Source organism: Argopecten irradians, chromosome 6 (assembly GCF_041381155.1).
Source record: "Argopecten irradians isolate NY chromosome 6, Ai_NY, whole genome shotgun sequence".
Classification (NCBI taxonomy): Eukaryota; Metazoa; Mollusca; class Bivalvia; order Pectinida; family Pectinidae; genus Argopecten; species Argopecten irradians.
The window spans coordinates 30977610-31003923 of NC_091139.1; the positions used below are offsets into that span (position 1 = coordinate 30977610).

The 26314-nt window shown below is 34.2% G+C and overlaps 2 protein-coding genes across 3 annotated transcripts in view; both read left to right on the plus strand.

The window, feature by feature from the left end:
• The window catches only part of LOC138325615 (uncharacterized), a 28491-nt gene extending 14156 nt beyond the window's left edge, over positions 1-14335 (plus strand). Inside the window, exon 4 of the mRNA XM_069271400.1 lies at positions 14220-14335. The gene's annotated coding sequence lies outside the window, so the exon portion shown is untranslated. The remainder of the gene's footprint in view (positions 1-14219) is intronic.
• Positions 14336-19367: 5032 nt separating this feature from the next.
• LOC138325619 (ankyrin-3-like) lies at positions 19368-24385 on the plus strand. Of its 2 annotated transcripts, none has more exons than XM_069271405.1 (3): positions 19368-19771; positions 20785-20877; positions 21307-24385. In XM_069271405.1, the coding sequence occupies exon 3, from the start codon at positions 21332-21334 to the stop codon at positions 23969-23971; it is 2640 nt and encodes an 879-aa protein (XP_069127506.1). In that variant the 5' UTR covers positions 19368-19771; positions 20785-20877; positions 21307-21331; the 3' UTR covers positions 23972-24385. The 2 variants fall into 2 exon arrangements, with proteins under 2 accessions (XP_069127506.1, XP_069127505.1); XM_069271404.1 differs by having other exon boundaries at positions 19368-19760.
• Positions 24386-26314: the final 1929 nt, after the last annotated feature.

Below are 26314 nucleotides of genomic sequence, written 5' to 3' on the forward strand. Positions count from 1 at the left end.
ATTCTCTGTAATCTTAGAGTTTGATAAATTTGTGAAATAATGTTATTTATTATCCATGTACACATTTATTCAGGAATGCACTCTTTTACCTTTGATGGAGAGAGAAAACAAATAATTTGTGATCCAATATTGACTGTGCTCTCAGACAGGAATGAGTACTTAATGGTATGAGAGATTCGCTAAAGTCACGTCAATAACAACTTAAAATACATATAAAAATCTGTTGTTGTTTTTTTTACTTTTATATTAGAGATACATCCGTCTGTTCAGTCATTTATCCCTCTTTATATATAACTACAACGCCCTCCCTCCCACATCATTCCTTTCGTATTACATTATAGAGTCTTAACGTCTTTTAGTCTTGTGTGTAATTTGTGAATGGTGGTATCGTCCAGACGTGTTTCCGCTTTCGGCATCTGAAACTGGTACGACGTTCTGCACTGAACTTGATGTTGTGCATGAACATGGTCTTATTTGTAATGTACATGTAACCCTACCTCTAGAATAATGGTATTTATCATTCGATATCTAACAATCATGAATAGTAAAACAATGTATTCGTTTACCGACATCTGAGAATGGTAAAACATTGTATTGGTTACCCGACATCTAGGAATGGTAAAACATTGTATTGTTTACCCGACATCTAGGAATGGTAAAACATTGTATTGGTTACCCGACATCTGAGAATGGTAAAACATTGTATTGGTTACCCGACATCTAGGAATGGTAAAACATTGTATTGTTTACCCGACATCTAGGAATGGTAAACATTGTATTGGTTACCCGACATCTAGGAATGGTAAAACATTGTATTGGTTACCCGACATCTGAGAACGGTAAAACATTGTATTCGTTACCCGACATCTGAGAATGGTAAAACATTTTATTGGTAACCCGACATCTAGGAATGGTAAAACATTGTATTGGTTACCCGACATCTGAGAATGGTAAAACATTGCATTGGTTACCCGACATCTAGGAATGGTAAAACATTGTATTGTTTACCCGACATCTAGGAATGGTAAACATTGTATTGGTTACCCCCGACATCTAGGAATGGTAAACATTGTATTGGTTACCCCCGACATCTAGGAATGGTAAAACATTGTATTGGTTACCCGATATCTGAGAATGGTAAAACATTGTATTGTTTACCCGACATCTAGGAATGGTAAACATTGTATTGGTTACCCCCGACATCTAGGAATGGTAAACATTGTATTGGTTACCCCCGACATCTAGGAATGGTAAAACATTGTATTGGTTACCCGATATCTGAGAATGGTAAAACATTGTATTGGTTACCCGACATCTGAGAATGATGGTATTGTATTGGCTGTTTCTAGTCTAAGAATTGTGGTATATTGTCACCGTGTAGTGGTTCGTTGCCTCTTGCCAGAGAATTTTTGTACATGTATTAGCGTCTGATATCTGAGGATGGTATACATGGTAGTACATTATTATTTGTTCTGTTACTTTCTAAGATGGTATTTATTGTCTAAATGATCTATGGTTGTTGTATTGCATTGTCTATGTCCTGATTTATGGAAATATCAACGTAATACTTTGTATTTAAAACCCGACATCAAAGAAATCGAAATTCTTATTACATGTATAATCTTTTAGGTTGGATATGAACTTGTTTATTGAAAAATGCGTTGTTATTAGGGGCCTCTTATGTGTTAGGTTTATTCCTTGGCTTAGTAGACAAAATGCTGCCGTCAAGATGATGGGACTTTAAAACAACATATTAGTTGAGGTCAGAATTGAACAATACAAGGATATGTTATCTATGCTCTAAATTTCCTCTTTTCTCATTAGATAATACATGGTCAAGTGGGGTTTGAAATATGGTATTTCAACTAGGTGTTTCCATTTTCAGAAACATCGAGTTAATATTCCGTCTGTGACGTCATTAAGCAAACGAGTTCTTCAGGGTGACGTCCTATTGCCATCGTTCTTAATATAATTAACATATACATATGGTAGAATATAAAATAATGACATCTACTAAGGCGGTATAAAACTCTATGGATTTCAACTAAGGTCCATAATTTGATAAATATTACTCGACGATGGCATATTTTGGACATATTCTTTATCAGCATACATTGATTCTATTAACCCCAATATGTTATTCAATGAGAAGAAATCAATATCATCAATGTGATTGAACCAAATTATGTCATTACATGTATTACAAGTGATATGGTTTGCATTTGTGATTAAGGAATTTAGCCTTTGATATCGATCGTGATTACTGATGTTGGGTTCTAGTACAAAAATATAGATTTAGCAGCCCAAATATACCAGTAGTGTTCATTAGTTTAAAAGAGTTCCTGACAAAACTATATAAGGTTCTAGAACCCAAGAACATGTACACCTCATATTTTGGAATAATCAAGTTGTTTCACGAAAATTGCGATTCTCAGACACTCTTTAGCTGTTATTTCCTCTTCTCAAAAGTGCAAAAGAAAACAGTGATATCTTCCTCACGGAAATTCTTTTTTCTATCTCGCTGGACATCGCACAATGCTTTACAATTTGACGAAGTGTATTTAGACATCTACAATGTACCTACAGTACAAGTACTAACAAAGAATTTGTCTACTTGATACCAGATATATTATTTGCGTGTTTCAGTTGTTAAATCCTTTCCGATTTGTTTGAATGAACTTGAAGCTACTCCCCTTTGTTACACAATTGCAACACTATACAGATTAAATCATGCTGAAGGCCTGTGCATTTCTCATGACATTGTCGCACTAGTAAATACATTATGTTTACAAATTCCGTTCGTGGGACACAAAATGACATTATAAAACTCTCAGGCCGTAACAAAGCCTACAGATTGTGTAAAACTTTGTTCAATCTTTTTATTAACGAAATAGGAAGCTTTTTCGTTTATCTTTGTCCTGAATTGTATCGGGTGCCTGATCGGTGATATTTAATATGGGTAAATATGCACATCAGGCATGCTAACAGCAGCTTAACCCATTTCTTTTCGCTCTAGTATCTTGAAAACCAGTTTCTCTGAGCGATATAGATCCTATAAATATATTTAGTTCAATGGATTGTATATCAAGTATGTGAACTGATGTTGAAAGGATCTAAAGAAGCTTTTGTATATCACTATGATTCACTGGGTAGCAGGGAGTGTTGGGACAATCCGCCTGCCAAAAGGGGGCGCAGTAGAAAGTTTCCATCCTTCCGTCTTTTTCACGGCTAGGATGGATCGCTGGTTACCAATGATAGACCAACGAGGAGAAAAAAAAACATTAAATAAAAATCATTGAGGGGTAGTCTCATAAATATACATATTAAACACACACACATATATATATATTGTACCCGTTATTGATGCTGTAAACGTTGGGTACACGCTCCATATACCGCGATAAACATGTGAATCGATTCATGACGAATGCATAGTTTCATGAAATGTCCTTTTTTCAAGCGATTGTCATAGTTAAGTTTTAAGGTTATACAACGTTTTGACTTTCATATATTTTTATACAAACATACATGTATCTATATTTTATGAAAATAAATTTAATTCGACATTCAGATTTCATCGATATACATTGACCACTCTATGTTAGATCTAACTGCTACTTTGGAATACATGTTCAAGAAATATCTCTTTTACATATAAACCAACACGCATGCATGTAATAGCTATATCTCAGAATGTTGTCCATTCGATAATTGCAGAATCATGGAACTATAAAATAATGATCCCGCGGTTTGATTACATCTGTAACCCCTCTAAGTTTTGATTCAGAACAAACTATGTCACTGTAATACATGACAAACACAATGCAGTGTGCAATGCATTAAATAAGATCGTTGACATCATTCTATGAAACCTTGATGGCATATCTTGTGAATGGCTGATGTTTTCAATGGTTTGCATTCATTTTAGCAATAATTGCTTAACTTTTTAGAGTTTATGGTGAATTTTGACCATTCTATTACAGCTAATACTGATAGAAATATAGGCAGTAGAACTGAACCACGAGACAAAATTATTTGTGATACAGATTTACAAGTCTCACTTATAAATCCTTGACATCGATAGACCCCACGAGCACACAAGGTTTCTTGATTATAGCATCAGAATGATAACTGAACTTGGACAATCTCAATTGTCCGATCTGACCAGCTATAGATACGATCTGGACATCTTGGGAGTGAACTCTGAGTTATCCAGATTGAACTCGGGGTCATCGAAGCTAATTCAGACCGATCTAGACTACATAACGTTAACACCCTATCTGTTGACAAGATGACGGATATCAATAGATCGATCGCTTACATGTTTTTGTGTGGACATGGACTTCAACAGAGGTCGTTCGGTCTATCTGCCTTAGGCAGGGTGTTTCTTAGGTGTTCTTGATTGTGTGATTATGAATTACAAAGGTATTGTGTTCTGTGACCACAGGTTAGTTGGCAGTTCAGTTACTACCATTATAAGACAATATGACTATACTAGCTGTATGTAGTTGTATATGAAACTTTAGAATGATCTTTAAACCTGTAGATAATGGTGTGTCTATAACGAGTGTCCTTTGGGATTTGACAAAGACAAAAACACGGGTGTAAAGTTATACGATAGTTTTGTGTAGAAACGTCCAACAAATCAATCAGATTTATCACATTTCAGGTATACAGTCGTTCAATGATATTTCAAATGTAAAGTAAATAGAAAAGAGATCTGTCAATTGTTTGATTGGTAAAAGACACTCTCCCATTAACATTGGTTAGGTTCGTGTAATATTCTATAGATAGATTAACAGGACATAATTTTTTTCTATTATGTAGACAAAGCATTGGAACCAGAAAAGTTAGATTATCGATCTTTTGTCTTCTTTTCATTATCGGTTTCTGTGTGTTTGACCGAGGCTTTTGATGCAATCTCTAAAGATAGTCAAAATAAGCGAACTGTGGGTGTTTTTGAAATAGACATCCATCTCTCATTTTGTTGATATCTACAGTTATAATGTACAGTAATATGCATTAAAATATATGATGTTGGTTGATATGATCTACGGTTCTGAAACATCTTGTCCTTTCACGTTTTGCACATGTCTCTGGTCGAAACTTCTTATCTGTCTGTTTTAAAGTCCGTTTAAGACGGATTCTTCGTGCTAGTTGGGGTCAGCTCCGCCTGGTTCTTGTGATAAATTCGGTCATACCCAAGGATATCTTGAAGACACATGTTTATTGCTGTACTTCGCCCAAAATCAAAGTATGCATTGCACATTTATTAGTTACGGTCTTGTACTCGATTTCAAAGATGGGCGAAGTATTCACTATTGGAAAGAGAGAACTACTTTTAAATCTTACAGGAAGTGGAACTGCTATGAAGTCATGTCAGGTTACTTTGGCATTTGCTCAAATGTCAGGCGTCTAACGTCCTTGATAAGTAAAAATGTTTAAAGGTGCAAATAGTAATGGATACCCTTCATTTATTTTTTCAAAACGTAAATGGAGAGACTTGCGTTTTGATCACACAAAGAAACTGTAAAGTTGACTGCGAGTTATAAAATGGTATCCTTATAATTTCAGTATTCTTATTTTCTTAACAAAAATAATCTACAACGGGGAACAAATACATTTTGTAACTCTACATATGAACGTTCTCCTCTTTAAGCCCCTGGAATCATTTGGAAGTGATACAACAGGTTGATTTATCACCCGGTGTAACACTACACTTTACTCCGGAACAAATTGTAGCATAATTGGCAATGATTTTCTCCAGGACAATCACAGAACACACCCGATACACACCTTAATGGTATGTTTTATTTAGATGTCCTCTACAGGTCCGTACGTGTCCACGGCAACATTCCTTTGTTGCTGACATTACATTTGTTCTAGTCTAATTACCTGTTGACCAGCTCGTTTATAAATACAGCCCTTTGTTCTTATCAACAAATTACGCTCTTTGCGTTATCAGTTCAATTACGAAGCAATTTTAGCTTTCGTTGTTTCACAAACTGATTTATGACGATTCTATTTGTGGCAAAATCAATGTACACGATGTGAAATTTTCGATGGAGTTACACTGATGGCATTATCGATGTTGCTTTCATTTTAGGACACTGAGTGGAATTTCAACACTTCATGCAGATGCCATAAAATATGTATGTTTCATTTACTGGATACTGAAATAGACAATCGACTTACAATGTTGATACAATGTAATTTGTTTCACTGAATAACTATATGGCATTCTCGTATTCTTTGGTATTATGTGTCACGGATGTCATTTTAAACACTAGTCTTCCAACTGTGGGTCTTAAGTTTGAGGCATATTAAAATTGGGTCAGGAACGTATACACTTACTGGACGTGCGTTTTTCTTCTGGGTACTTGTATTGATCCAAGTCGACACTAAAACTTGACAAAATATTATAATGGCCATAACTGAACTTTTTTGTCTTGCAGGACAAGGGTCATACTCAACGGTTTACATGCAATTGTTCGTAGGAGCTAACATGAGATGAGGATTTATTATAGCTACATAAGTTAAATCGACATAAGTACATGTATAAGGTGTAGCTTGTAGTACGCCAGAACAGACAGGAATGAGCCAATGGCTGTAATATAGAATAGTAAGCAGTCAACGTCTATAAACCTATCCAAGTCCCTCATACAGATAGTAAATAGTAATGACGTAACAATTTTCATTGGCTAAAAGATATTCATTGTCAGTGACCTACGGGTGATCGCACTACACTACACTACACTTATCACTTATCGTGGGTCACCGATGATGAAAGATATTGTATTGTCTATGACGAAAAAATGGACAACACCGTTTATAACGCCGTATTTGATTGGTTGATATGGCAGCGTAATGACTTCTTAGAAAAAAAATAGTCCATTAATAAAAGTGAAATCACAAGTAAAAATATCAAATGATAAGGATTAACTCGAATTTGTATTTTTATGTTATGGAGATATAGCAAACAATATATTAAAGTTTGTCCTTAAAGCATATCTAGGTTTCAATGCAGATTCCATGTGATAGTACCTGCGTTTTATGATAAACCCATCATACGACAGATAACGTGTCCCATTTGTGGAGCTTGCGAGCTTGAGAGACACAGATATTGTAAAGGCGGCATATTTATTATATTCATTTGTACATGTTAGCATTTTCTAATAGTCCTTTTCTGAGGTAGATTGGTCTAAACATACCCCGTGTATTGTGTACCTCTGTAATTCAGATTTTTCGGTGAAATTATTGTAAGGGATCCGTTTATTCTTACATAATTGGTAAATGGAAATAAAAATAAAATTAGCATGGCTTACTGAGCTGTATAAAATATCGGTCAGAGTGTTGTATAATGCTGGTTCTAACCGAAATATTCCATTAATTCAATCAATTCCTTTATAGTCAGATTTTTTTATAATTAAATTAAACCCCGATAAACCATTCCGGATACTTGTACGTGGTAATATTAGTTCGTGCATTACCTGGTCAACCGGTACGTGAGTACTAGTACGAACAGACACGTGACTGCCATTGATTACAGGTAGCAAGGTAGTCCATTACGATACATACCCGTGCACCACAATTGTTCCAACAGCAGACTACGTCAGCCGAGTGTGGGTTTTGGGTAGGATATCTGTGACTCCCAAAATTTGGACATCACTGGGTATGTAATGTAAAGCCATATGTTGACATTGTGTATAACACGTATGGTATTTGTACTTTCTGTAAAATTATTACATCCCTCCCATTATTCGTTATTGACACTTCCACTATTGTTGAGATCCAGTGTTATTTGTGCATATGCCCTGCCATTTTCCTTTTTAAAACACGACAAATTCTTGGTGATATTTTTAATGCAATTTATTTATTATTTGTAGTCTTAAGAGTTTAAACGTCTAATGTATATGTCATTTACCCATACATATGTGTCACACATGAATTCCTGTATCATTGCGAGAACACTGAGTAACATATATAATTAAGATAAAAATCACAACATACTGTAGTATTCCACTTACAATGGCATTAAGTATGGTTAGTTCCCCGGACAAGGTGAACATTTTAAAATGCATTTACATTAGCACACCACATTCATATAATATACTAACACCACTATTTCGGTTGCTAAAATTATCCTTATTTTGTTTCCGAGCCTTTTAAATCTTTTTAAAATGTAAAACAGTTTCGTTGACAGCAATGCAGGATGTAATTTACTGCCCCATTTCCATAAAAAACACTGAATATTCCACGATAACGCTTATAATCACCAAATCATACTACCTTAATTTATCGACGCCCCAATGCGTCCTGGCTTCACCGAATCAGTCACTACCTAGTACAGTATTTGATATACCAATCTCTTTCAGCTTATGAAACATGCTTTTACAAATGACTTATTTTTTTAAGCTGTACTTTTATCTGCCAGTACGAAGGCCCATTAAAATGTTCAGGAAGTTCATCAACTGGCGCAGCATTACTTATACGTGTACCCAAAACATCCATTTATAGAATGTAACTTTATCTAATTAGATGTACATGTATATATACCCTTACTTATATCGCCAGTGTCATACTCCAGTAACACTAGATTTGGAAAGTTTGTATATATTAAATTGCGGAATTGCCACCCTTAATATCCCCGTCAAATTTCCCTTCCCCTTAGTGCCTGTTATAACCGGAACAAGGACGTTTTAAAAGCCCCACCAACCCATTAATATCCAGTAACATATTCTAAATGTCAATAAGTTGATGCAACACCGCTAAGATCTGTCCCCAAACTTCTTCCATTAACCAAACACTTTTATTTTAAATGCTTAAGCCTCATTTAAACCGCCCGTACTATGCTCCTGTAAAATTGTGCAGGTTCGGTAATTGACACACCATCACGAATTTCTTCTAACACGCATTACATGTATTAATACATACATTTTTTTAAATGCACGTGCCAGATGAATGGCCATGACCTTAGGTCAGTCACGCCAATAATAGACTATCACGACATTCTCCAGTTATGTATGTAATGTACTTTTTGTACCTGTTATTTCATCTGTTCCATCTCCTGGTACTGTAGAAGTAAATGACGTTCAGTTTAGATACATTACATTTACAGATACGTTTTACAGAATCTTGGTCTGTATCTGAGAGTAGTAAAATACAATTGAATTAAAATGAATTGGCTTTAACCGAATTTCTCATAATTTCACATGACTAATTCTAAATACCTTTTCTAGAATTACACGAAATTTCCCCATATTAGCATGTCTCCATCAGACTGAGCATCACGCAAATGCCATTTAAACAAAACCACCTTATGTAATCAATTATCATCAAGATGTCCAAATGTAAATTATCCGCTTAATGCAAATTTCACTTCATTTTTTTTAAATCAATCATATAGTTGGATATTCTTATGCTGTTTGATTCGAGGTTTTGATAACGATATGTAGAACCTTGCGTGCGCTCTCTGATCCCAGTATACTAGTATCACTGAGAATAAATTTCTTCTTCACAGAAGAAGGAAGTAGACATGAGAAATTCCATGTAGTCGTGTATTACTTTACAACAGTAACATGTATTATATTTTAATGTGGTTAGTTGGTTGATTGGACTTTACGTATTTTTGACAGTCATTTAAGGACGGCCTCCCTTGTAAGCAGTTCATTGTGTGTGTGTGAATTTCTATGTTTGGGGAGTCTGCGGTATATTGGTTTTGCCTTTTTGCAATGATGGGAACTCCTCTCGAACTTATAAGACGCTTGTCAACATGCAATATAAAAATACGCACTAACCAAAACACGCACTAACTTCACACTTCATACACAGGAGGCCGTCTTTAAATGTCATTGACTGTTAATTGCACGTTGATTTATTCAACCGACCAACACTATCGTATGAACAAAAATAAAACCATGTTATCGAGAAGTAAAGAGAAAACTTTCACAGACATTGCTTGTCTGTCACCAAAAAATGCTCATAAACAAATTACACATACAAAATGGACATATTTTCTACCTGTCTAATTACTAATTAGTTGGCACAATGATAGTGACGATTTGGTTTTTTCTGTTATTACTTTGATTTCTGATCTCCCACATACTCACCTGACTCATCAAAGAAATGTTTACCTGTCAAACAATGCCATAATGTGTAGATTACCTTTGTGACACACTAATATGAAGTAAATACAATAACTTAACAAGATTAATAGCTTATTTAACGGCAAGTCTTTCTGCATGAATAGATCTTTAAAAAGCACAAAAGGTTACGGCCATTAAATATACTTATATATGTCTCGCAGTAATGAATTACTTTAGTGTTGATAGCGACTACGTTATTGGGTCACAGTTAAATTGTGACATCATTATACACGTATACCAGTCGCCCACAGTGAGAATAAAGACCAGATAATGATATAACTACCCACACTCGTTACAATACACGGCAGTCGGTCATCATATTTAAAAAAAAACATTTACATAAATAGGCAGTGACACATATATCATACCAGAAGGCCGGTCTAGCGTGAAAGACAATCCACCCACATGTCCATTTGTTTGGCAGGAACTAGCATGTAAACTTGGAGTACTAGGTCAGTGACAGTTCTCGACAGATAGGCAGAAAAATGCCAGCTGCTATACATTACAGAAAACGGAACGAGGACGAGGACCAGTTCAGGTATGGCAGTGTGACTATTGACTTGATTTACATATAAAATATGTGTCGGTATAACAGTGTCTTCTATAATACTATGATATAGGTATCTATTTACAGACACCAGTTATGATCTAAACATGTTTGGTTTTTAAGCTGTCATGTTTTGTCCTGACCCATCGGTGTCATGTTCAATATTGTCTATGTTCATTTGGTGATTTTGGAAGATAGTTTTGGTTTCTGTTTTCTTTTACACCAAACATATGTTAGTCTTTATGTGACAATGTTGTTTATTAAAACTTTACATAATATAATATGCTAGTGTTAACCGGACTTAATGGAGATTAATCTATATTAAAGAAAAAGATATATCTGTAAACCAGTAATTTATGAGAAAAATAAAAATCTGTACATATACAATTTAGGCCCTGATAATAATGAAAACGTTCACACATTGTCCTGGATATGTACTTTGTATACATATAAAGTCATTGCCCTCCAGGTAGCCCGGTCCTAGATGTGTCGAAGTGATATACAGTAATGTTAAAACGTTTAAGGTCATAAGTGTGTCAATCATACATTAACTATGTCTTAATACTTCTCTGTAATGTATCAATCTAATCCAGTATCTTCCAAACTGTCTTATTTTGATAGACGAAAAATAAGATGCAAAGGGTATGGAGGGAGTGATGGCTATGGCTATTGGAAAAGCATACTGTCAAATGACATTAAAACAATATTGCTAATATTGTAAACCTCTGGCATAACATATACATGTATTTGTTTTCATTAAGAGTTACACAAAAATGTCATATTTTGGTTGTATTTGTGAATATGTCTGGAACAACTTAACTAAGAATTCAAACATCTTAGGTATTGTTGATGAAACAGGAAGTGTTCAGGACGTATGTGTAATGGTACACCCCTGTTGTAACCTACACCATCGGTAACACAGTCTATAAGCTTTGGTGGTGTCAGAGATCAGGTAAAATGGTATGTCAAAGGACCATTGATATACACTGGAAATCCAAATGTGATTTTTCTCCAATGATTCATCTGGATTGTTTTGTTTGCATTTAGGACCGAATTAAAGGCCGCTTCCCTGTGTTTTCCCAATTTCATATGAATATGTTCCTAAATAGAGAAAAGTAATCCCTAAAACTACTCTTAGTTCAATGGTTAAATATAGGATATATTCCCAACAATGCAATTTAAAAGGGTACAGGCCCATGCTAATGTATGGAGTTGTTAAAGTCCATGTATGGAGGTTGCAGAAATCAAGGAAGTGCAAACTGTATCAGGAATGTTTGATATTCCTAACATCTAACTCTCAGTAAGAGATGGAGGTGTAAGCTGTTGACGTTGATATTACGATGTTTATTGCTAAAAATAATTTTATGAACTTTTTTTTTTGAATTTGTAAAATCAGAACGTATACTTAAGCATAGTAATGTTCGACATGCTAGCAGTGTTTGGTGCTGAAAAACATAGCTTGAGCATTACTAATGAAGCCTTAAGAATTGAATATAGACTATAAAATAATTGATTTAATTTACATGTACATTTTGTATATGCTTTTGCCTTACAACATGTGCTCATTGAAACTGTCACAAAAACCAAATCGGCCGGGGACTGTTTGGGCTACGATATTGTTTATGAAACTATGGTTACTACTGTTGAGTGCCATTCCATTGTTTATTATGTCATACGCGAATACCATAAATCGAGTTTACAATTAAACCTGAAAAGACCACTTTTGTTTGGTGAAAGTGACCATGTTGTGCTGACCATTGAATAACTGACCCTGTAGCATGTCTGACCATTGTCAGTGACCGAATGACCCTGGGTCGCTGGTTATTTGTCAATATTGTTGCGTATTCAACGTCCACACTTAACCAAATATAAAATGTTAAATCTGTTTACTATGGAGAATGGTGTAAGCAAATCATAACAATGAACGTACTGAATTTCTATTTATTTGTCAGTCTGCCATTGGTGATGTCATTCATGAAATTATCAATATGACCAAGTATGATTAATGTGTTATAATCCTATCAATATTATGGCGTGAATGTACGCGTGATTGATAATTATTTTTATCAGAAAAAAAGGCGATATTGTGTATTATTATGTGTGAAATTTTGTTATGATAAATTTATCTTTCACGACTGTACACGTCAAAAGACACACCTTCATTAAACCATGCCTACTATTGGGATGATACAAAATACACTCTAAAATGTACATTCAGTATATTATTAACTTCAAATCGACCGTCCGTGACCAACATATATGCAAATCACTTGTCCATAACGTCACAAACATTTACACTGTTCCTAAATGGATGCCTTTCGTCTGTCACGTTTTACTATGATCAATCCGACTTCATGTTTTCCGTTTGTACAAGTGGGAAATATTTTTGAATATATAGTTATGTATATGATTATATGGTTGTGATTAAAGATTGTTCCATCAATTTTTTTTCTCAGAAAAGTTCGATTATTTCTTTAATGTCGATATGGAATATCAGATATAGAAAAATATAGGACAAAGACTTAAATCCTGTCTTATCCCAATAATTCTATATGGGATCTGTTGGGGCACTGTTGTTGCTATGATTGGACTGGTTGGTCCACAGTTTTATCGTTTATGAGAAGGATACGAATGTGGTTTTATGTTGTTTTCAGATGAACATTAAGTTGATTAAACGTAATTGTCGAGAAGGTACAAAAATGTATTTTTAACAATATCAAGGTTCGCCAGGATTGGTAATAAAATAATGACTTAAACAAACGACCATACTGTCTAGAATAAACCCTAGAACAGACATTTAATTCTCTGTAATTTTGTTTTGTGCTAATAAATTCACTGATAATTATATGTAATTATATACAATAGCGCTAAAACTGATATACTGACAGTTGGTAATAATATCTTATGATTTCAACGTCATAAACCTCTTTCAGTATATTTCCCGTTCGTTTTGCCTTTGTCATCTTATGCATGTACGTTCTACATTGTATGAAACCATTTGAAGTGAGCATTGTACAAAATAGTGTATGATGATGAACCCTGGTACTTTTTTCCTGTAGGCGTTATTTCAATACCAAAGAAGCAAAGTCTTATTGTTGTAGTTTACTTTATACTACAATGTTACAATTTATGACCATCCCTCTGTGTCGTGATGACACAATGACCCAAGCTCCTGTAACAGACGACCGATACGCACCTGGCATTGGTACACTTCCATTAAGTCCGAACTACCTCAGATTTAACGGAGCTTTCCGTCCTAAAAATCCCGGTTCGTTAGCCCGGATAATAGCCACTTATCCCAATAATATGGAAGGAGTTCTGGTATTTTGTTAACAGAGGAAATCATTTCGAAAGGTTTGGTTGTTTTTAATTTTGAATAACAGTGTTATGTGTATCCTTAGGTTTATACAGTGCTAAAGGATTGTCTGCCATTGTATTGGGTCGGGCATTTGGAAGTCTTCTCAACATGCATCACTGACATTTAAAAGATTATTTAAAATAAAAAACAACAACATTATTTGTTGTAGTTTAAGAGGATTGCCTGCGATACCAAAGGATTCAGAACCCCCAGCACTGCCGTCTCAGCCCCCAAGGAATATAGAGAAACTACCGCCCAGAATGCGACCAAGAAACATGCAAAATGGTAGGCCGGATTTTATATCTATGAGAAGTGTCACGGACTTAATCCTGTATACATATTATATAGTGAATGGCTGTTGAGATAGGCCTTGGAGAGGTTTATTGATCAATTTACTAGCATAATATCCTCCATTATGCATGATTTATAATGTTCGGAATACAATACTGCTTTTACAATTCGTGGTCGTGTACTATCAACGTCACTGTTGATTTTACACACCGCTTTGTTACTGCACAATGACCACCATTTAAATGACTTGTACAAAACACACACTAGAATTGATTGTACATGATAACACAAAAAATCTTCAGATTCCAATATATAAAAATCTATTGACATATATTTTATATTTACATATTACTTTTTACGTTAATTTTCGTGTTCATGCATAACATTATTTGTTTTCTTTTTTTTTCAGAGTCTAAATTTATACCGGAAAAGGAAATAACTATTCCAAGTGACGGAAACATTTCCGGATTTTCTGTAGAGGATATGACGACGTTTTTCAAACACATGGGAGTATCAGACAGAATAGTGAGCCATTTAAATAAGAAATCGGTTGGCGGAAAAAGATTTTCAAAACTAACAGATTCAGAACTGGAAACCGTTGGCCTCAATAATCCCATACTAAGACATTTTCGTGACAAAAGTTCTGTCTCCAGTTCAAAGAAACGTTTGCCGTTTATGTTGTAAAACAGTTCATTATCATTCTACCACATAAATGTTGTTTACAGTTCATAGAACCAATGTGCCTCTCATTATGAACAACAGTTCATCAACACACCTCTCCATTAGTGAAGAGTTGTCTCCAGTTTCGAGGAAGTCTCGTCTGTTCATACAAGAAAACTGCTGCATACATGTACTTAATTTACCCTTCGGAGAGGAAATCTGAACGCCGTTTATATAAACAGTATCATTTTATGTGAAATACTGAATACTGACAATGTTTTGCCCAACCAAACCAAACTAAAGTGCCTTAGTTTGAAAGAACCAGGCCAGTGAAAAATATTGGATGGTGACACTTACGACAATGCCACGTTCCATAGAATGCCAGTTTTATTATTATTTCACGTATAAACGTACCTAAACCTAACACGTGTGTTTAAGTTGAGATAATTTTTCATGTTATGTTCCTTGTTATTAATTCGATGAAAGTTATTTTTGTTGCAAGTCCAGCTTTGATAACCATATCATGACAAGCCACATGTATCGATATTCAATTTGGTATATTCATATATAATGCAGACAAATGTGTTTCGAAGGTTTTAATATTTTCGTCAAAATCTACATACATGTATGTTTTTATGTTTTATGTCCAATTAGAATACGTAGTCACTGAAAACCTTTCAAAACCTTTTATGTTTTCTGTTCCACTTGAATAAGTTACCCATCATAAAATCGTACCCAGGTATTTCATCAACACTATTATCTTATGCCGTGGCCTTGTGTAAGATCTGATATAAAGACTAGCTATAGCAATTACCTTATACATTTATATATACACCGAATGTTATAAACAGAAGATTGTTTACTCTGGAATCGATTTTTATTTGTAATAAATGTAAGTCTGCAAATATAAACTAACATTATATTGGTTATGAAAGCATTAGAAACCATTCATGTATATCCTAACACTTTTAATATGCAATGCGCCACCACTTATAAAGCATGATGGCTGACATTGCTTCAAGTTTTTCTTAGTTATCATTTCAGTCCCCCTTGAAGACACATTTGAACTATTCCTCTTGAAGCATTGAAACAGTTCATTATAACAGGGGTTACAGAAATGATATAGTGTTAACAGCGTTGTCAAATGGTCACGTTGTGTACCATTATAATTTTTATTAATAAAGTAAAATACATAACAGGGCCCAGTTTGACGAATATTCCTTAAATTTAAGGAAATCCCTACCTTATCATTCACCATAGGAGCAATACAAAGGCTCCTTAACTTCAGATTTTCCATATTTTTTGTAATGCTTTTCTATGAGAAAATTGAAGTTAAGGAATTCCTTAAAGTTAAGGAATGTTCGTGAATCTGGGCCCAAGTGATATTATGATGCAGCTATTTCATTATGCTTGATTATTCAATGGTAAGTAACGCATACTTTTTCACTGATGTTTTTAGTTTGAATATATTATGGACAATTGTCGTAGAAAATTTGATTTAGATCTTCCTCCACTGCCAAAAATCAAATGAATTTGGCTATTAATCATGTAAATTTGACAAACATAACAAAATATTGCAAATATGTTACTATATATTATGTACATTTCATGTATGTTAATATTTATCATAAAATATGACAGCAGATTATTTGTCTCAAGATTTGACAACCTTTCTCAAAAGAGTGATAAACCTGATTGATTTGGCCAAGTGGCAACAACTTTACACATTATATATCGTTTTCTGAATAAAGTTGTATTGAATGATGTAGTAATGTATACTGCGATAAAACTCAGCGAGTCGTTGATGTGTAATGCTGATGGATTGGACGAGATGCTTGTTGAATTTGATAAATGTATGTAGGTGTACCAGATGTGTTTTGTTTAGATATTTCTGGTCACGTATACGTGTGTGGAATGAATAGGAAATTATACATGTGTCATAATCAAAACTAGATTTAGTTATTATGATCCATGTTATAAACATGTTATCACACTAACCGCTGTGATGTAATCCGTGTATGATATACAATGGATAATGATGTTTTATGATACACAATGCAATCTTGTGATGACGTATACAAAATAACAAGTCGTTATCTGGGATGGAGTAGTCAAGAAAGCTATTTTGTAATGTAGGGAAACACGGTTATTGTACATATCCTCTGATGAGCTATGATTTGATTACTTGAAATTTTAATATCTCACAAAAGACACAAAATTTGAGTAACATGCGTTACCGACCGGTAATAGGTAACATCTTGATCTAGATACGATATGATGATGTTTGATTCCTGTGATATTACATTTTGTATAACATGAAATATTCGTAGGTACTCTCTGACGTGTTTTTTTTTCAATTTCAACAAATTTGATTTAAAAAATATTTGAAAGAAAGGATTGAACAACAGGCATAACTTATATGAGTTCTCTCCATGTCGTGGTTTGGAGTTTGAAATTATTTCGCGGGCAGAAATATTCGCTGATAGAACAATAACATTACTACATGTATGTATATAAAACATGACTATTTTATATATACATGTATGTATATTCGTGGTTCCATAACAACTACGTAAGCAATGAAAATTTTGACACAACGAATATTTCATGTGAACTAAAGTGTGAAAATCCCGATATTTTTGCTGTTGTATTCAGAGACAAAGATTAATACTATATATATCTACACTTTTATTCACAAGGAATTGCAATATCATTACTAACGTATTCCATCTTGATGGAATCAGCCAAGATATATATTGGATTAATGTATGTGGTCCGATAAGAAAACGTAATCATTAACTCCTTTTACCCGGTTATATAATGGTACATTATATCATTATTATGTTACGTATGAATAATATTCACCTGAATTCCATACAGACACGCTATGATTCACTGTAAACCAACTTTTCATGTACGGTTAATAATTGTGAATTTCGCGGGTGATTGGAATTGGTATAAAATAATCACCGCGAAAATGTCAATCACACGCACATAAGACATATTCATAACTGTAAATTCCAAATTCAATCTCAAGACAAAAATGTCAACAACAACATAAATTAAGTCGCCGAGGATTAGGTTGGTTTACAGTATAAAGAAGGGAATTTCTAGTGTTTATTATTTCATTAAATATCGGAAACCTTCGGCACTTTCCGTAAACTAGAAAATAATTTCCCGCTTACATTAAGTGCCGAAGGTTTCTTACATTAAGTGCCGAAGGTTTCCGATTGATTTCATAAGATGTAATTTTCTGTAAGATTGATAAAGTATGGTACAGTGCCTTACCCTATCGTGAATAGGTGAAGGGTGAGGATGAATTTTAGAGAATGACCTTTTGTACAGAAAGCATCTGATAATTGAGAAGCAATGGGATGTCTCGATAAATGTCCATGAATGTTGTATTGAAAATTGAAAAAAAAACTTAATATGCAAATATTTGATAATAAAATCAATTTATACTATATATGTTTTTTGTTGTTATTTTACACGTATTGTAGAAAATCATACAGAGTTATATCGAAAAAGACGCATAATTTTCAACCTTACCTTTTCAGACCCAGTTCTTATGGAATTGAATACTAAGGTCTGTTGTCGAAGTGATGATCGTGGTGAAAAGATACTTCGGTTCTTTTACATATCAACTTAACTAGAATGCCTATCTTTTTGCGACAGCATCTATGTATGCACCACCAGAAATTGTCTGTATGCTTATAATATGGAAATTCCTTTTAGATCTTCAATCTTCACGGTGTTGACTAAATATCGCTTAAGCAAGTTATATGATATCGCATAACTGGTATAACACTTCAGAATATTTCAAATATGGATTTCAACTAAAAATCTTTCCATTCAAAAATTTTGTATTCGCAATAAAAGCAGATAAACAAAGCGTTCTAGGTTATCATGGCAACAATTTTAATGAAAAAAATCTTAATATTGTCAAAACGACATTATCCTTGATATTTGAGCACTTTTATATATCTAGTACATAAAACTAAGACCAGATAATTATGAGTTCAGATTTAATCAAAAGTGTCACAATATGATACAACGTTAAAGTCCATGAAAAAATAGATTAACAAGTTCTTTAGTAGTCAAAATTAACTTTAAATTTGTGCTCACTTTATATAACATTAAATGAAACCCTTCAAGACACATTAAAATGACATATTTTTGAATGAAAAAAATATTCCTTTAATTTCTTATTTCTAAAATACGTTTAAGGAAATCTCATATAAAATAAAGCCTGATTTAAGATCATCTGTTTGCATAGTGTAAACATCTGTTTCGTATAATAATGTTTCCAAAGCGCGATATAATAGTTTTTGGCACCACACGGTAAGCATACCACAGTAGTCTACCTTGTATGTTGTTTACATTCTTATTCTAGGCATGTGTAGACATGAGAACATTGGAGAATGCTCGCTTCCATCATCGGATTTCAGTTAAAATCGTATCATACGTCTACCGAACACTAAGTTTACAGTTTGGTGTACTTTATATTTGTTCTTAAGCTTTGAGATTTTCAACAAATAACGCGAATTCCGCCACTGACTATTGTTCATGACAGTTCCGGAAGTGAAATAGGTCTGCTGTATATTGAATTGACAATACACAGGATATTAGTAACGTGCGTGTATTGATATTTCAGTGAACAGGAGCTTCCTATCTCCAACTTTCAGTTTATAGTCTTGTACTATTGAACATGGATACATTGTAGCTGGTCATGGTTACAAGTCAAGCTGATCTGTGAGAGGTAAATATCATGTATGTATTACTGGGGTGGCGAGCACTACATCCTAAAACTGTAGGAATGTGTACAGGCTACGAAAGTAGAACATACATGTATCTCGTGCTATAGTAAACAAAGTGGGAACCGAACAAAATTTGTAGTTCATGCTTCCATTCATTAACTTTACTTAGCATCCAAATGTATGGGCAAGTAACAATTTCATAAACTAAAACAATGAAATAGTACCATAGTGCCAGTTTACGTCGAATAGATGTCTAATTGATATATGTATAAAATATGTTTGTTCGCTAAAGCTGAAGATATCACAATACACTGTAGCCGATGGAAATTATTATGTTGAATAAGTGATTTTATATTCTTAGAACATATTACTGATAAATCATTACTTTATTTACTAATATGTTAGCCATCAATATGTGCTATAACTACAGTACCAGCGAATAGAATATTTATAAATCATCAATATTTACATTTATATTAATCTTTAAAAATGCAAATTAATGTGTATAATTTAAAGTAGACCAATGGTTAAAGATGCTCCCTCGCGTACAGAGCATAAACGATACTCATCATTTGAACAGTAATTGGTGTTTAATCGTGTGTATAGATGTATAATTAACACAAAAATAATATAATTTATATCTTGCTTTTACTGCATGCGCAATCAGTACTCTATTCCATATTTGACATAGTGCCAAGGATTTTTTCCGGGAACCAATTACTTATTTTTAATATTTTTATCTTGAAGTAAAATTAAAAGCTCAAACTTTTTAATGGTGGTAATGGTGTAATGTAAGTTTTGTAACCGAAGAAAAATACTAAAGTAAAGTAACTTTTGTAACAGAAGAAAAATACCAATTTGTCTGCTCCTGTTTTTGTTAGAGAAAAAATACAATTTGTCAGCGTTTGAGCATCTTTAAGTAATAACACCTTGTATGTTTTGAGGTACCACAGATTATCAATGCGTAATGTTTGGGTGTATGATCACTATTTTATCCACTTCCATTGTTCTTATTGCTGTTGACAGGAATGGATTACAGGTATGACAGCAGGTAAAAGAGAAGTCACCAAACAGACAACTAAAGGACAACACATCAAGAGGGATAAAGCAATTAAAAAAGTATGTATACTTATTTATTAATTATCGACTGCCATAAACTCTATCTTTATGCTGAATTGATTAACATGATGTCATAATTTGCGCCAAGTTCTCTAATTTTGGTTACTACAATAGGATACGAAATTTTTATGATGCAGGCATAACACCGTCCAACCTCTTGAACGTTAACTTATGACTAGGTCATCGGCTACTCATAAACGGCGGTATCTTTGACACGCTAGCTAATCCTTTATGTGAACTTAGAATAAAATCAAACGTTTTCTTAATGATACAAACTTTATGCTGGACAGTATTGATGACATATACCATCTACTCTAGTTTATTCATTTATCTTCAATGAAAATAAATTTCTTCAAAAAGAAAAGATAAACTGACCTTTGTATAATGCTACGTATAATGCTAGGTAAGTAATTCGTAATTTTGTTCCAGGCAATCGATCAACACTAATACCAAAATGCCATTGAAAGATCTGCTAACTTATGCGGTATATATACAGGATCATCAAACGGCGGAACGGTTGCTAAATGAAGGGCAATGCCCTGACGGATTGCAAAACGGATACCAGCCGCTCCTACACATAGCGGTAGAGAATGATGATCTACAAATGGTCAGGCTTCTTCTTGGTCACGGTGCCGACGTAAACAAACAAGACAGTATGCATCGGACCGCGCTATTTCAAGGCGCCGCGATCGACGTAGATGTTGAGATATCCGAAGTTTTGCTTGAGTCTGGAGCTCTAATTTCAACACGAGACATGTATGAAAGAACGCCCTTGCACTATGTATCTTTCTTTCCACAGGGAGATAAACTGGGTCTTTTCCTGACTACTGCAAATAGTGAAGAGCTTGATGCTGTGGATTACTTCGGTAATACCGCGCTTCACTTGTGTACGCAACCATACCAAAGAGCTAAGCCTGGGTGTTTATCAGTGATGAACCTATTGCTGACAGCCGGGGCTAATCCAAACATACCGGACAACAAAGGAAGGTGTGCATTACATCACGTGTCAACTCAATACAAGCCAGATACAAAACTGTTCTTATCAAAGGCTCAAAATGTCAATTATCTGTTGTTGGATCAGGAAGGAAACAACTTCATGCACAACCTAATTGCGAACCAAACGCTAGAGCAGTCATATCTAATAGATATATTAGAATCCCAACTTATTTCAAAGTCTATTTGGAAGACTCTTCTCAATGGCACGAACATGTGTGGATTATCTCCCTTTGGTATGTATTTTGATACATTCATTTGTACCAAAGACATTGTCTGCAAAATGATCGAGCTTGGTGCCGATGTGAATTTAGCTAACAGATTAGGTGTAACGCCATTAATGAAAGCGGCCACTTTTAGCTTAGACGTGGCAACAGCGTTGCTAAAGCATGGAGCCGATCCGAACGCACAAGATATCTACGGAAGAAATGCCATTCATCTTGGAATGAATTCGGCGATTGTGGTTCTACTGATTGAGGCTGGTGCAGACATCAACTTATGTGATAAATGGGGTTGTTCTCCGTTACAACAAAGCATTCATTCTGACCAGGATTTGTTTGCTGATGTTGATGTCCAAACTACACTCGCGAAGCACGGCTCGGACATCAATCATCAAGATATGTTTGGTGCAACGGCTTTACATCACTCAGCCTATGAGTGCTCTGAAATAACTCTTAGTTTGCTGAAGATGGGTGCTAATAAGAGAATAACAGATAAAAGTGGACGAACACCGATAGAAGTTGCAAGACTCCTTGGCGGACCGGAGATAGAGGACTTGCTGAAATCAAAACAAGGATCTTCTTCTAATGAAAAGGAACTGCTGATAAACTCTGATGATATAACAGCAGAAAACCTGCAAAGAGTTTTACATAACTTTGATCTTACCAGAAATGTCGACAGGGAAGTTAGCAATCTCTTAAGACTCAGTGATGAGGATGTTTTGAATGATGTTCATATTGCAAACCAGAACATCAAAAGTGGAGTCATTGACTTAATGGAAGAAATCGCCCAAAAGATTGGTGAATATGACGAGAAATTCTCCGTTCAAATGTATGCTAGTGGAAGTTCATCTGAAGGAACTAAAGTTGGCTTTTTCGACGAATTTGATTTCGTATTTTCTTTACCTTTCTTTGCAGATTTATGTGATGTTGTTGAAATGAATTTGGATATATTTACAGGACTGGCGCGCCTAAGATGTAAGGATCAAGTACCCCCAAGGGAAGTAGGACACGTTTTTGATGACGACGGATTTCTTTTGTCTTCAGAGCTAAGAAAAGAATGCAATTCTTTGATCAAAAGAGTAATAAGAAGCAAAGGTATTTGGGAACGAGACAATATAATGATGGGCGGTTTAGACTTATCATTTGATAGAAATGACACAGAAAAACCTGTCATTAACTTTTCAATAAAATGGATCGACAAGGTGCATAGAAATCTTGAGATAAGCATTGATGTTGCATTTGGTATCCGTAAAGATGGATGGTGGCCTAATGGTATCGATGTTGAAGCGATCCCGCTGATTTCTGAACCAGTACAAGCTGCAGGTTGCCTACTTCTCTTGCAGGTTCCAGAACATTTGCAGTGGGAAGGGCAACATTTTCGAATTTCAAGTTCCCTAAATGAGAGCTTAGTGATGAAGAATCTTCCACAAAATATCAAAGACAGTTATATATTAGCTAAGATTCTCAAAAACAAACTGTGCCCGGAAATTGACTTCGGGGACGACGAGGATGGATCACTTTCAATTCCGGTATCTGCAGACAATATGATCAGTTCATACATGTTAAAGAACTGTCTTTTTCATGTCATAGCAAAAAGCTTGAACCAGTCTTTTTCTGAGACATCAGGAAACATCAGAACCAGGAAATCTATTATAAATGGCACAATAGAAATTTACAGATGCTTATATAGAGCAGCTAAAAACCGAATTCTTCCCTGTTATTTCCTTCCGGGGGTTGATTTATTTACTTACAAAAGCGTGAACCTTGAAGGCTATGAACAGGATAGTGATGATTTAGTACTAGATATTGCCAAAAACACCAACGAAATTTTGTCATACTGTAAAGTAATTCTTGGTTGTCTCGGAATATTTGATTGTTAATTTCAATGGTCATTTCCATTCATGGACAAGACTGTCCAAGATGTTACAAGTAAAGATGTCAAAATATCTTCATTTGATGAATATAATGATATAATGCAATGATGTACAAGTTAGTGTTTTTAACAGGGAGTGTGCTAGAATGCCTATATACTGTGTATGACGTCGGTCTTACACGAACTTTAACTTATCATCTAACATACAGAAGTGTATTCTTATTGTATTGTATATATCACATCTGTAAAATGATGTTTTCCCTGATCGCGATAGTCATAAGAACGGATCGGTTTACTTATGGAGGTATGAGCTTGGAATCCTAGATACTGAAGTTCATTTGTAGTTAACATATCCAAAAGTAGGAATTCATTACTGTGTTCATCATCTGTGGTAATAGTTAATAAATCAAGTAGTATTATTTCGATGTATTTGTTGCTACTTCATCAAAACTTTAATGTCAGTGCCAAAGATTATATTTTGACGCAGCCTTTTCAATAATCAAAATGTTTATAATCTCTAAAAAGTTCGTTGATCATACTTAAGTATCATGTTTGACCTCAATAAGTGTAAATATAAAACTAAACCAAAATACTACAAATAAGTGTAACTGTTGCTGAAGCCAGTGAATCTTTGAATTGGGGTATGTGTGACTAATGTGTATCATAATTTATTCGAGGAAAGCGAAATTTATCATATACACGCCCTGCATATGAATCTCGAACATGAATTATTTTGTACAATGCGTTTAAAATTGAGGTCATACTAAAACAGCATTTACTTTTTAATTTTATACGCTTCATTTACAAAACATGTTAACTGGGCACATCCATATTCCTTAACTTTAAGGGATTGCCTAAGTTAAAATCCTTCATATTAGAAAGCATTACAAATGTTCAGAAAAGGTAAGATTTAAGGTCAAGAAATTCCTTAAGGAGCGTTGATGAAACTGGGTCTTGATTGCATTTAATAGTTAGCCTTTATACCATTTACTGATAACTAGACTTCGATACAACTGTCTGTGGTGTTTGTCGCAGCGAACGTATGTCTTATGTTTTATCGATTTGGGGCTATGTTTGCGATGTGATCATTTTTATCATAACACTTAATACACATTTTGGTGTCTTAGAGTGCGCAGAATTCGATGGTAGCTGATGGCTTTCTTACAGGTCCCCGGTGTGTTTTTATTTATTTATTTGTTCCACTTTCCACATAGTAGATGGTCTTCATATGTAATAGTCAGTCGATCGTCTTTGCTGTACATGTAGGTGAATTGTCATCATACCAATATTACTTGTAGGTTAGTTTCGTAAAGTAGTTATGTTGGTTATATATGATACCTTTTTATTAATAAAGGATTTAATGTAAAACTTTTAAGTTACACGTATAAAGCCAACTAAAATGTCAAATATATCTCATTATCAATGATGATAATAACAGAATGTTATTTCAATAATATTTCTAATCATTCTTTAGAGTTTGTTCAAATATTGTTTTGCATTCATCATTTCTGTTTGCTATATTTGTAAGCAAACAATGACGATTTACCTTCAAAACTCTTTTAAGATTATAGAGTGATGTTAAATGTAATACTACTAAGGGCATTCAATAGATAATATTGATCAATTTCAATATTGATATATGTTGAAAACTCTCATGTGTATTTTTCAACAGGAACTGTGTAATTATTGTTGTACAAATAACCACCAAGGTTTACTGCCTTTATTATCCATAAGGTTGAATTTTTAATGAGACATAAACTTCCAGCAAGTTTTTGGTGAATGTAAAATAAGTACAAGTGGTATATAACGTCGCTTGTTTTTATCATCAACAGAGGATACATTTTTTTTGATATGCAGATTTATCTTCTCTTGTCAGCAGATACTGAACATGAAATGATTAACTTGAATAGATTTTTTATGGTATGGACATATAACACATAAATCTGAGTGTACTTTAAATAAACCGCGAAGCGGTTTATGATAGGAGTACAATCAGATTTTTGTGTTATATCTCCATAACATAAAAAATCTATTCAAATTAATCCTTATAATTCAATTTACTAAAGATAATCTCTTTAATATTCAAAATTCATTTTGGGACTTCTTTGTCTATAAAATCATTACGCCGTCATCTCAGCCAATCAGAAGCAACGTTACAAACGGTGACGCCATTTTTTCCTTTATGGGCTGATAAAGTAAAATTTTTAGCAAATGAAAATGCTCGTAACAAGCAAAATTTCATTATACTTATATGCAGAAACATTTTCTTTTTGAAATACTTGTATGTTATTATTCACAAATATTGCTGTAACTCTGCTGGAAAGAGCGTTTATAACAGCAAATAATCTGT